Source organism: Natator depressus, chromosome 15 (genome assembly GCF_965152275.1).
Source record: "Natator depressus isolate rNatDep1 chromosome 15, rNatDep2.hap1, whole genome shotgun sequence".
Lineage (NCBI taxonomy): Eukaryota > Metazoa > Chordata > Testudines > Cheloniidae > Natator > Natator depressus.
Genome location: NC_134248.1, coordinates 23,003,795 through 23,016,436, shown reverse-complemented (window position 1 = coordinate 23,016,436; position 12,642 = coordinate 23,003,795). Strand labels below are relative to the sequence as shown.

The 12,642-nt window shown below is 43.3% G+C and overlaps 1 protein-coding gene and 1 long non-coding RNA gene across 3 annotated transcripts in view; one reads left to right on the top strand and one right to left on the bottom strand.

Annotated features, from left to right (window-relative positions):
- The window catches only part of LOC141999266 (uncharacterized), a 124,201-nt gene that overhangs the window by 47,609 nt on the left and 63,950 nt on the right, over positions 1-12,642 (bottom strand). The window lies entirely within an intron of this gene.
- TMEM132B (transmembrane protein 132B) overlaps positions 1-12,642 on the top strand; it is a 356,630-nt gene that overhangs the window by 329,931 nt on the left and 14,057 nt on the right. For both annotated transcript variants that reach the window (XM_074972494.1, XM_074972493.1), the window contains exon 6: positions 10,007-10,212. In XM_074972494.1, coding sequence (XP_074828595.1) covers positions 10,007-10,212 — 206 coding nt within the window. The remainder of the gene's footprint in view (positions 1-10,006; positions 10,213-12,642) is intronic.

Sequence of the window (12,642 nt, the reverse complement as noted above, 5' to 3'; positions counted from 1 at the left end):
CTTCTTTGCATTTTATGTATTCTGTGCTTATATGTACAGTATGCATTATGGATCAGAGCACAGGCTGGGGTGAATTCTGAATCCGCTCCAACTTTGGGGCATGAATGTATTTGTGGAACTGAAGTGTCTACGAGTGTTGATGTCCTTTGAATGCGTCTGATGCTCTATAATGGCACAGTTACTAATGTCCTGGGGATGACATGCTGTTTAGCTAGCATTCGTGTATTTGGCGGATTTTTTTTATTCCCCAGTGGGATTGTTCCTCTGCCTGCTGAACATGTAAACCCCTTCTCTACATAACTGAACAATCTGTCTATTCATGTTCTTACAACGCTCCCAACATTGTGGTATCAGAGACAGTCACTTTGTTAATGGGAACCGTTCTGTTACCTTTTGCCCTAGATGTTTTCTGTGCCTCGCTTTGATTAACTATAAAATTAGCATATCGACATTTACTTCTCTCTCAGGCATCGGTTGAGACATTATAATGGCTGTGAAGCAACATGGGACCCTTGCATGAAGGGTCCAGACCAGTTACGTAAAATTATTAGAAGTATTTTTGGCTACAGGTATTTGTGACAGGGCAATGAGAATACAACCGGATTTTGCATGCCTAGGAGGTGATGTGCTTTGTTGTGAAAGGGGACAATACATGTAAATCATTTCTCCCTGAATCTTAGTCTTAGATTCTGCCAGCAACTTCCCCACCTCACTCCACTTTCTGATCCTCTCTTATAGCATGTTGGGCCAGAGAATGAATTAAATTTCCCACAAAGCTGGCCCAGCTGCAAATCTCTCCACTCCAGGCAGAAAACTGTAGTCCTTCCTGTCTACAGCATTAACCCTTTCCCTGCCAACCTTGAATAAAGTATGCACAGCTGTCTTTCCCTCCAAACAGTGAAGTAATCAGTATCCAAGCCTATGTGGGGCAGGGGTACTTTGGAGCAAGGACAGAATCTTTTGAATTCGATTGCTGGGACAACTTAAAGTTGCATTGAGTGAGCATGCTCCGATGTAATGAGATCGCTGGAGTTGGAAACTTAAGATTTCACCTACAATATTTGAGTGTTTTCCCATTTAATTAATGAAGCAACATATATTTAAAAACAAAAGTAATTGAAACCCAGTGACCATGAAGAGATAATTGCAGTGTACATGCATGCATCTCAGAGAGGATTTGTTTACCCTGGAGAGATTAGCAGAGGAGCTTCTGTCAGAACCAAGGTGTTTTAATATTTCTAATAAGAATAAAATCAGGTCTTACAGCTGATTCTTCCCAGTGTCTTCTGTTTTAAGGACTATCTGTTTGCAAGGAGCATATTTCCAAATGTCGTGGGTATTCTGGATCTTGTTTTCCAAATGGTAACAGAATTATACTTAAAAACCCACCAACAACACTGTAATGCATGGATGTGCACTGTCCTCTGTGAAAGCTGGATAGTTTGAAAAATAAACACTATGCTAACCACAGTGGGTGGTTAGAACATGAATTAAATTCTTACTAACATTTTTCAATAGGAAACAAGGCTTAGGATATATCTTCTAGGTTGCCCTGAGGGAATACATACTCGTATCCTAAACTGCCTCAGGATGGTATCATTACTTCAGAGGGAAGTACTTGAAAGAGTGCTAATTTGCTAGTTTAAAAATATTAACTTGGAAAAAAGACATTTAAAATGACACTTTGAGGCTATTTTGCACATGTCTAAAATTAAAAGAGTATAAACCTTCTGTTTTCATCATTTCCAGTTTCAGCATCAAGTTGCCTGCCCTCCCTTCATCGCGTGGATCTCATCACTTGTCTGAAATGGTATATAAGACATCATTTGCAGATTCCAGTCCATACATTCAGCCAAGGGAAAGAAATAACCCTGCTTGGGATCAACACTGGAGAAATTGCACAGCTAGAAGTGTATTATAAGAACAACAGACCAAATTCCTGCCCTCAAATACACACAACCTCCCTGCAACTTCTATGGAAGTTGCATCCCAGTGCAGGGTGGGGCAGCAGAATGTAGCCTAACATCTTCTGTTCATATGGTACCTTTAAGCCCATTGGATCCTGCTTCGTAAGACAAGTGATACCCATTAGTTCCTCCACTGCAGTCCTGCCACCTCTAGGATGGAAACTTTGGAGTTGCACATTAGCACAGTGACACAACACAATAATTTAGGACAAGGAACAAAGGATAATATCATATCCAGTTAAAACTTCGGGGGGAAATTAGTATGCGACAGTGCTCCTGGCCACTAAAGGACAGAGCTCCTGGGGAAAGCCTCGCACAGGGCTTCTCAATCTTTTTCTTTCTGGCGGCCCACCGGTGTCAACAGCAACTTCTGCATATAAAAGCCAGGGCCAGTATTAGGGGGTAGGAAGCAGGGCAACTACCCAGGACCCCATACCCCACAAAGCTCAGTTGCTCAGGCTTTGGCTTCAGCCCCAGGTGGCAGGGCTGGGAGCCCTGGGCTTCAGCCCCACACTGAGAGGCTTCAGCTTTCTGCCCTGGGCCCCAGCAAGTCTAACACCGGCCCTGCGTGGCGGCCCCCTGAAACCTGCTCGCAGCCCCCAGACCTCTGGCTGAGAACCACTGGCCTGGCTTATCAAGAGATGCTGTTGTGTAGTTAGAAATACCCCAATTACTTAAAAAGAACAGGAGGACTTGTGGCACCTTAGAGACGAACAATTTTATTTGAGCATAAGCTTTCGTGAGCTGCATCCGATGAAGCGAGCTGTAGTTCACGAAAGCTTATGCTCAAATAAATTTGTTCGTCTCTAAGGTGCCAAAAGTCCTCCTTTTCTTTTTGCGGATACAGTCTAACACGGCTGCTACTCTGAAACTCAATTACTTAGTGTTCTTGAGCATAATCTTTATTCATCCAGATCCAAGTCAGTTTCAAAATTAGGTCCCGATGCAGGAAAGCATCTCTGTTCAGTACAGCATGCAGAGCCATGTTTAAGTCACATTGAAGTCAACAGGACTTAAGCATATGCCAGAAATCAAACATGTGCCCAAGAGCTTTCCTGTACAGAGACCTTGTTCTGGATGATTTTTTAACTATCAGTGCCCATAATACTTTGGTTTATGGCCACAAAGGCTAAGTTCTGTTCTCTTTGAATTCTGTCCTTCCAGTCAATCAATCAGGTAAAGAAATCACACTTTGCAGAGGTTTCAGTACAGCAAAAAAGCTGAGGTAGTGTGATTATGTAACTTCACCCCTTATTTTCTCCTCTACCACATTCTTTGCTTAAAGCACCATCAAAGGCATTTATTTTTTATTCCTTTTCTCTAGTTGGAGTCATTCTTCTGGAAATGTTGGAGTATTTTTACTTGTTTTCAGACAAATCACAAAGGGTTTGGGGCTCCCTTTGGAACAACTCTGCGTCTTCCTCTCGCAGAATCTTTCCATCACTCCAGTCTGCTGCACTTGGTAGAACTCACTAAGGAAGCTGAGAAACCAGCTCCAAAACAGCGAGAAGCGTTTGAATGTCCAGCTGAGTCCAGGCATTAACACTGGCAGCCAGGGAAAGTTCTCTAAGTTAACCAGCATGGTGGAGAATTTTGAGTCCACCTCTCTAAATTCTTATTGTGTTAAACTGCTCCAGTCTCTAATGCCTCATTGAGCCTCCTGATTTAAAAGCCTGTTTCTATAGCCTTTGCTTATACTGAATGCTGCTTACTCATACTAGCAGTTTCATCGCACCCAATTGGATTCCTCCCATAAGTAAGTAGCACTCACCACAAGTGAGAGTTGCAGAATCAAGCCCTGTGCAAATTGTGGCCATATGTTTTGTTAGTTATTGTTTTAAAGGACTCAGAAGCTTGTCATCTCTATTGCATCTGCCTTTTAACATGGGTACAATTAATTCTGCCCACAACAGAACCCATTTAAATGCCTAACTACCTGATGCAGGTGCAGTTAATAGGCATCTATGGCATCATGGTTAGAATGGTAGGCCTAATAATTTGTACCCTCAGTGCTGGAGGCCAGTTCAGAAAACCTGATCCTCTCAGTTTCTGGGAGGCCTCACAACTATAAATGCTTGTGATTAGTGGGGAAAAAAGCCATCCCCCCAAATCACAGGTAGCCATCTGATCTGGCAACATTGCGGGCCCTTGCCACTTTCCTGGTCTTTTCTCTCTCCTTTCTGTTTATTCTTTATACAGACAACACCCCCTTCTTTAAAAACTACTGCAAGTGCTTTACTTTATTTCACATTCGATAGAGCACGTTTTCAAGTACCAAAGTATTTTTGCAACATGGTAGAAAGAAATAAAGCAATTTAAGAAGACTAGTAACTAGAAAAGTAAGTTTTAAGCTCTCATTTGAAGTGGAATAATGAGTCAATTATGCAAATCTCACACGGTAAAATATTGCACTGGAATGGCGCAACATGCTTGGTGTTTGGAACTGGCCAGGGCAGAAAAGGAATGGAGATTCCACAGGTACAATGGAAATCCAGACTGAGAAGGATCTTAAATACCAAAGGTTCATCTAGCCCGGTATCCCGTCTTCCAACAGTGGCCAATGCCAGGTGCCCCAGAGAATGAACAGAACACGTAATCATTAAGTGATCCATCCTTTGTTGCCCATTCCCAGCTTCTGGCAAACAGAGGCTAGGGACACCATGCCATCCCATCCTGGCTAATAGCCATTGATGGATCTATCCATGAATTTATCTAGTTCTTTTTTAAACTAGAACTCGGGCTTCAACTTCAGTCCTGAGTCCCAGCAAGTCTAATGGTGGCCCCGGCAACATCTTTAAAATGGGGTCACAACCCACTTTGTGGTTGCGACCCACAATTTGAGAACGGCTGCAATAGTCCATCCGGGAAAGTATCCACAAAGCAGTAACAAATCTGCATCAAGAACAGCTAGCCGGAACTAATTCACCTACACTGTTAGCCATGTAAGTATAACTTGCGGGTCTTGATTCACCATGACCGGTGAAGCAAGGTGAAAATTGTGCCTCCCTATGCCAGCAGGGGCTGCAGGTGGGGAATCCATTCCCCTCGGGAGGCAGGTGGCATTTATAGTGCCGCCTTCCCCTACAACCCCCCCGCAGGGAAGGGCAGCTTGAAATTGCAGTTGAGTTCCCCAGGCGCCCAGCTGGTGGAGCATGCCAAGGACATGGTGTGAATCAATGCATCCCCAGGCTGCCCAAACTGCACACCCCTCCCCAGCCAGTGCTGTCCACTTTTGAGGTGCACAGCTGCCTTTCTGCAGGGGGGTGGGGGGGCTAACACTCTGGCTACACCCCTCTGGGAGGACTCACTGATGCTGGGGTCATTTATGCCTGTATCTGGTCTGAAGTTGCCAAAGCTGTGTGGAGAAGCTTCTCAGTACAAAACAAACATCAAGACCTCTTCGAGGAAGGAAAGTCAAAGAAGAAGCAGAAAATTGAGGAAACGTAGGGTGGGGTTGAGGGTGCATGTCACAGCTAGACAACAAATAGGTTCAGGACAGCATGAGGAGGAAGGGGTTTAATGTATGGTTTGTGGGGCAAATCCCACCTCACCTCCACGGGTGTAGAGGCCACTCCAGCAGTGGAATAACGAAGGTGCCCAAGGGCAGGAATTAAGGAAACCACACAGAAAGTGCAGGCTTGCTATGTGGCATGGAGCCCAGCTCCCACAACTTGGTGACGAGGCAAAAAAAGAGGAAGATTCTTTCCATCTTGCCTCCTCCCATTTCTCAAGCACCTAGCCAAATTCCTCGAGCTGAGGAGCTCATTTCCGACTGGGCTTGCTAATGCAAACATTTAACAACAATAATAATAAAGCACAATAATCCAACAGGGAAGCAGTTTCATAGAACTGTGCCCGCGCCACACAACGTAGGCTGTTTGAAGTAGCTCAGCAAATTATTCCTACTGGAATGAAAAAGACAACGCCTGTAAGAATACTGCAGAAAAGGTGGCTAAGGCTGACATTCAAGAAATATCACAAGATTACAGTTTGAAGTTTATTACAAGAACGAGTCATTTATTCTATTTGCCTTTCACATTGAAAATCCCATCACTGTTGTTCTCTTTACAGCCTCAGCCACAGTCCAGAGATTTTGCATCCCTCACACGTGTTTTGGAAAGCAGCAGTATACAGTGCGCCTCTGACCTTTACTGAGATCCATAATGTGCTTGATCGGTCAGTCTTATCCCCCTCTTTTATAACCTCCCCTGGCCGTGGTGAACTATTTTACAGAATATTTAAAAGGTTGCAGTCATACCACATTCCGCTCTTTCATGCGATGGAGGGTTCAGGAGAAACTTACTAAATAATTTTAACTGGTGTCGGTTTTGCTGTTCAATAGCGCTGGTTATATACACATGTATATATTTCTCCATTTGCGTCATTCAGCTTAATCTTGTGGTTCTTCACCAAGGGTCTGTCCACATGGGCAGCACAATGCCTGTGCATCAATTAAACCCTATTCTGAAAGCCAATTTAACTAGTTCTTAAGCAGCTCTCTGTACAGGAGTGAAGTTCACCCCAAGGTTACAGCCCATAGGGATCTGATTCTGTGCTTACATTCTGTGCTTTACCTCTACTGGGAAGCAGCATAGCTTAGTGGCCGGCACTGGACAGGGACTTAGTAGACATGGGTTCTAGTCCCACCTCCGCCACTGGATTGCTGGGTGACCTTGGGCAAGTCACTTCACCTCTCTTTGCCTCCGTTTCCTCATCTATAAAAAATGGGGATAATGATGCTCATTTCCTTTTCAAAGTACTTTGAGATCTATGAATGAATAGCACTAGATAAGAACAAGGCATTTTTATTTTTATTTCTATTTTTATTACTGGCTCCAGCTGAGTTACTCCAAATTAAATGAAAGGAGAATCAAATCATTTTTTCCCCACTGCATCTTGAATAACCTAGCTACAAACTTCAGTACTTGCGAGAACAACCTTCACATTTTTATGTCTACTTTTTGCATGTTTTGCCCAGATATAGTTAAACAAAGCAAAACAAAATCTATCTAATTCAACCTCTTTTCTAAATCACTGGCATGCTGTTGAAGTAAGTTGAGGGTAAGGTTATGGCTTTTGAATAAAGCAACAACTGCACATGGAAAAATTCATCATGCAAGAGAGGGTTTTGGGTGGGGTGTTTGATATCACATTTTAGCATTTTTTTACAGCTTTGCCTGCTTTCCTAAGAGATAAGTAAATGTTCAGTGACCTGAATTTTAAACAGCTTCCTAGTTATTCTTTTGGATTGCTAGATACTTTGGTACTTGATTAGTCTAAAATGTGGAGGCTGAGACAGGTTGTACAGAAGAAATTGTGCCTTGTAGAATTACTTGTGGGGATTGGAGCCAACCACCCGTTACAACGCCACGAAAGGTTAATTACACCTCACTTTCATTTGACCTGAATCCCAGGGTGGATAGCTAGACCTCCTGCTCACCTGGTTGTAATATCTGATAAAGGAAACATTCTAAAATTGCATCTCTTAACTTTGCCAGGCAGGTGACAATGGCTAGTGTTGGGAGTTTTATGCTTGCTTTGTGCATTTTAGAATGAAGGATGGCCGCTTTAAGCTTCAGATCAAACCCACTCTGGTATCTTCCCACCATGAAGCATTAATGGGAGAAACAGTTCTTTTACTCTTCCTGTTCGCTCGGCTATTCAGCAGCAGTTCAAAAAAAACAATGCCATGCAAGTCAAAAAACCCAAACCCTTCAAAATCACACAATAGCAGACGGCGGCTCCCATGTGCAGAGAGAGCACAGTGGCATCTACTGTGCCTTTTATCAGGTGCAACACAGGTCCCGCACATCTTGCTCCTCCCTTCCCCAACTGTGGGGTTTCGGGCAACACTATCAGGGCTAGAGTCCTCACTTGGTATCAGCGAGGATACAAAATTCACTGCTGTGCAGAGTCAGCTCAAGATCTCATCTATGAAATCCGTGAACCAAACCTACTGGTTTTCTTATAGGTACGATGAAAATCAGCCCCTTCTTCGTTTATTTTGCACCTTTCCTGCTGACTGAAGGAGATGCAAGAACATTTTAAGCATCTAAAAACACAATCTAAAATATTCATTTCAGTCTTATCATATAGTAGTTAATCCCCTGATGGGGTCTTGATGTTTATCCTTCCCTCTTCAAGTTTTCTTAATTATTTCTGTCCCGTGTTAATTCGAACAAAGCTCCCTAGACGTAGCCTTTTCGATTTAGAATCTCAACTGCTCTTCCCATTAATGGCCTTGATTAATGTGCTTAAAAATGCCTCAAGACATTTGTGACACATTCTGAGAGGGGAACGACAAGGATTTTGAATATGTTCAATTTAATTTGTGATACTCTTCGTAACTGTGAGCTTGGAGTCCATTTTACATTTCTTAGCAAGTGCTTAGATGATTTGTTTTTTATTCTATTACTTTCCAGGCATTGATGTGGAAGGAGCATGATCTCCAGACAAGTGGCTTCGTTTTGTTAGCCAAACCATGGTAACTTTGGCCAAAGCCCGTTTGGAAAAAGTCATTCATTGTCATTTCAGTCCCTTGATTAGGATTGATCAGGACACACAATTGAATGGGGATAGACACAAGGATGGGTTTTAAGTGGCAGGCTGCAACTTGACCAAAATTTAACATGGGAGAGGGGCGCTATTTGCACACTTCCCCATACCAGCCACTTAAGTGGGTCCAGTGTGCGGTTTATAGGGCACCTGTCATATAGCCCATAACTCATGGCAGACTCTCCATTGCCAACCCCAAGGATTCTGCTTACTCTGCTGAAATCTCTCACCTTCCCTCTGCAAAGGGAACAGAAGAGACGGCCAAAGAGGGATCTCAGACTGCAAGGACTTCAGATCTCCCTTTTGCCCATCGACCCAGGGTCTGCCATCAAAATCCCGTGTCTCTTATTTTCTGGCTGATGGCCTTTTGGCCTTTTATCCGTACTGGGCACAAGTTGCAACGGACATTCATATAGTTCCTAACACTGAATTCCTAAATCCTCTCCCTCTTCAGCTTTCTATTCTGTGTTGCAACACAAGGAATATGGTGTGACACAAGGAAGTGCTGATGCAAGACGGATATTTATTTAGCAGTCTCAGTGGAATGACGTGGGTCACGATTACTAAAGATCACTGCCCCGCTCCCCTGGCAGAGGTCAGTGTATGCTGACTTCTTTGGCAGCTGTCACATCTTTCCTTTTATTTTAAAAACTAAATGCAAATTATTATTTATCTTGCAGCAGCAGGGACCAGGGTTCCATTGGACACACATGTCGTAAAGCAATGGTCCTTGACTCAGAGAGTTTCCAGTCTAGGTTAAGATTGTTAGAGGATAAGAGTTTATAATCTAGGGGATCAATTCTGCATCCAGATCTGTGCCAAGGAGCCCTGAAACCAATAGGACTCTGTGAGGGTGAAGTGGATCTATCCATATGACTCCAGGTGAAGGATGGGGCTTAGGTTATTAGTTGCTTCCATATAGTACTTGTCCTGGAAGTATTTTAGTGTAGCAAACATCATGAGAGTACATCAGCTCTATATTTATTTTGGTGAAACTCCACTTAGAAGTTCTAAAATTAATAGTTATACTGAAGTTCTGGATGCATATTATGGACCGCAAGAAGGTCTTTGGCACTGAACCTTACAGTACTCATATGAAAAGAGAAGGATTCTGTTTTATGGGTCTGAGAGTTTTTTTCTTATTAACATATGCCCCCTTTTTCTGGATTTTTAAGTAAGCTGTAAACAAAATTTGATGCACATGAAGTTTGATTCATGGAGAATTTAATTTCTCCAGGATAAAAGACTAACACAGGTCACATAACATCACAGCATTATTTTTGTAATTTCAGTAGTATCCATTGAAGAATGCAGAATTGTTTGCCTGGGGTCCATTTATCACTGTTTGCTACTAATTCGAAAGCTAAAGATACAATATGCGTTACTCCCATTATTAGCAATGTCTTTGTGCCGATGTATCATTCGCTCTGTGTCTTCCTGAACTTTTATCCGTTTTGCAAGTAATCTTGGGATTTGTTTTAAAGGTTTCTGGCAGATGCGACTCCATCTTTGTTAATGGCAAGGAAATGAAGAGCAAAGTGGATACCATTGTGAACTTCACTTACCAGCATTTTACCACCCAGCTAGAAGTGACGGTCTGGGCTCCACGGCTTCCTTTGCAGATAGAGATCTCGGATACAGAACTTAGCCAGATCAAGGGCTGGCGGATACCTGTCACATCCAATAAGAGGTATGATTGCTATATTTGCATGACCTAGGTGCATGCATATGGCCAGGGATTTTAAGATCCAGCAGATTCATTTGGAGGCTATTTTTCAGAGGGTAGAACATCCCATTTGCAAACAGAGTGTATAGTCTGCCTCAGCCTGAAACAGTCACTCCTGTGAAAATGGTAGGCCAAATTCTGTCCTCCTTTCCATCCTGTGAAAACTCAGTGAAATCAAAGCTAGCTGCATGGATGGGAATCTGCGGAAAGAGTGCGGATGTAGCACGTCAAGCAGGCAGCACTCACTAAGACATAGGGCGTGTCTACACTGCAACCACAGGGTGCAATTGCAACTTGTACAAAGATACCCGAGCTAGCTTTAATCTCGCTCACTTGGGAACTGGAGGAGTGAAGGTTTCAGCATGGGCTTCACAAGCCTGCCAGAACCCTGGGTAATTACTTGGGCCCACACTGAAGGCTGCACAGCTGCGGTTTCCCTGCTCTGGTACCCAAGCTGGCTAGATTGACACTAGCTCAGGTATGTCTATGCAAGCTGCCCGCAGACCCCGTGATTGCAGTGTAGACACACCCAAGGCACTGTAGAAAAGACACAGGTCTGGGCAGAGGGCAGGGTACCTGGAGCTCTTGACTCCTAATCCCAATTCAGAATTCCTGAGGTCTAGTTTGACTGTTGGCGGCCTCGTGCAATTTACTGAAGAGGCCAGCCTCAGTTTCTCCATCTGTAAAATGGGCTAGTACTTGCCTCTCTCACAGTGGTGTTATCAGAATCTTAGAGCATAGTAAAGACTACACTTTAACTGTGGAGTTATGCTTTAAGGGTTTGCATCAGGTATATATAAGTCATTTCAATGCACAGAAACTCAGCTAGTGCATAGTGTAACCCTTCCCCCCATCTCCCTCCATGCAGGCATGTCCATAGTTACAGCCTAATTCTACTATCCTTACTCTCACTGAGTAGCACCTTACTCTGAGCTGTTCTGTTGAAACCATTTTGCCTGAAAAACATGTAGATGGCCCTCCGAATGCTAATATTTGCATGCACAATTCATTGCAGGTGCAAACCTGTGGGCACAATTACTTGTGAGTACAATATTTACTACCCACAAGAATAGATCATGTTGTGGCCTTGCTGTAAATCAGGTTTTTAGAGTTGAAGTCTTTGCCCCTTTTTCCTTGTGCTCGACATTAATGTAGCTCAGTAAGCTTCATTACATCTGTTACACAAAATTCTGAAGGGAATATGGCGTTTTCAGTTAGACACCCCCCCCCTTAATCTCCTCTTTCCCAAAGAATGCAGGTCCAGTTTCTTTGACATTTCTGAATATAGATGGGCGTCTCATTTCTGTTGATTATTCCATTTGACCTCTGCTGCACCTTCTCCATCACTATAATGCAGCAGAGGTCTCCAATAATAGACTCACCTTCTGTCCGCTTATTTTTCCTGAGCCTGTATCTGCTATTTCTAAAGTCACAACAAGCAGCAGAAGTGCACTTTGCACAGTATTGTGTGTCATTGTGTCTCATGGGCCTAGATGATTCGCTAGATTTGATCTTACCATTAAGACCAGCAAGTTCAGACTATAAGAATGCGTTCACAAAAGCTGTTTCCAGTGACTTACCGTTTTGCCCATGGTTTGATACTTACGCGGACTTACTGTTACAATGTCATTGTGCCATGCGACACTAGACTTTAAAGAGCATGCAGTGCCTCAGTTACGCAGCATGGTGATAACACATAGATGTGAAAGATAAGGGGAGAAAAATTTCCCACAGATCATCAGCAATATCAAGAAGAGCAAGGTGGAGCGATCTGAGCAAACATAAAAGCATGTGGGTGAAAAAGGTACAAGGTGAGTGAGCATTAAAGCAGCAGATCTTTTGAAGAAGCATCAAGCTTTGTACAAGCAAGTTCTACAGAGGAGCTCAAAAGGAGCACTACCTAGCAGATCTGATTTAGGCAAGAAAGCATTGCGGATTCACAAAAGATTGTGTTCTGATAAAGAGACTCCACTGGCAAAAGGGGGGAAAAGCTTCTTGAGGTCTTTTCTCCTGCCCCTCCCATTCTCAAAGGACCCATGCGGGAACAGCCAACATTTGGACAAGCAGCTAGATTAAGCGTTTCCAGGAATACTACTGTATTGATGAATTTCAGGATCACTTGAAAAATTCTATTGGTGAGCATGGCATGACATCAGATCAAATTTATAATGCAAATGCAAAGGGGTTTCTGGCAGCAGCGATCCTATCACTGAAAATCCTAGTAGTTCCAGCTAGGAGCCTGTTGCCGGCTGTGCTCAGTGACTAGGACACATCTTAGCTATTGAAGTGACCAAACAGAGAGCAAGGAGCAGAATTATTTAGCACTTTACAAGGGGATGTAACTTGGGGTAATGGAATAAATTAACCAGATACTCTGGCAATGAACTCACTACA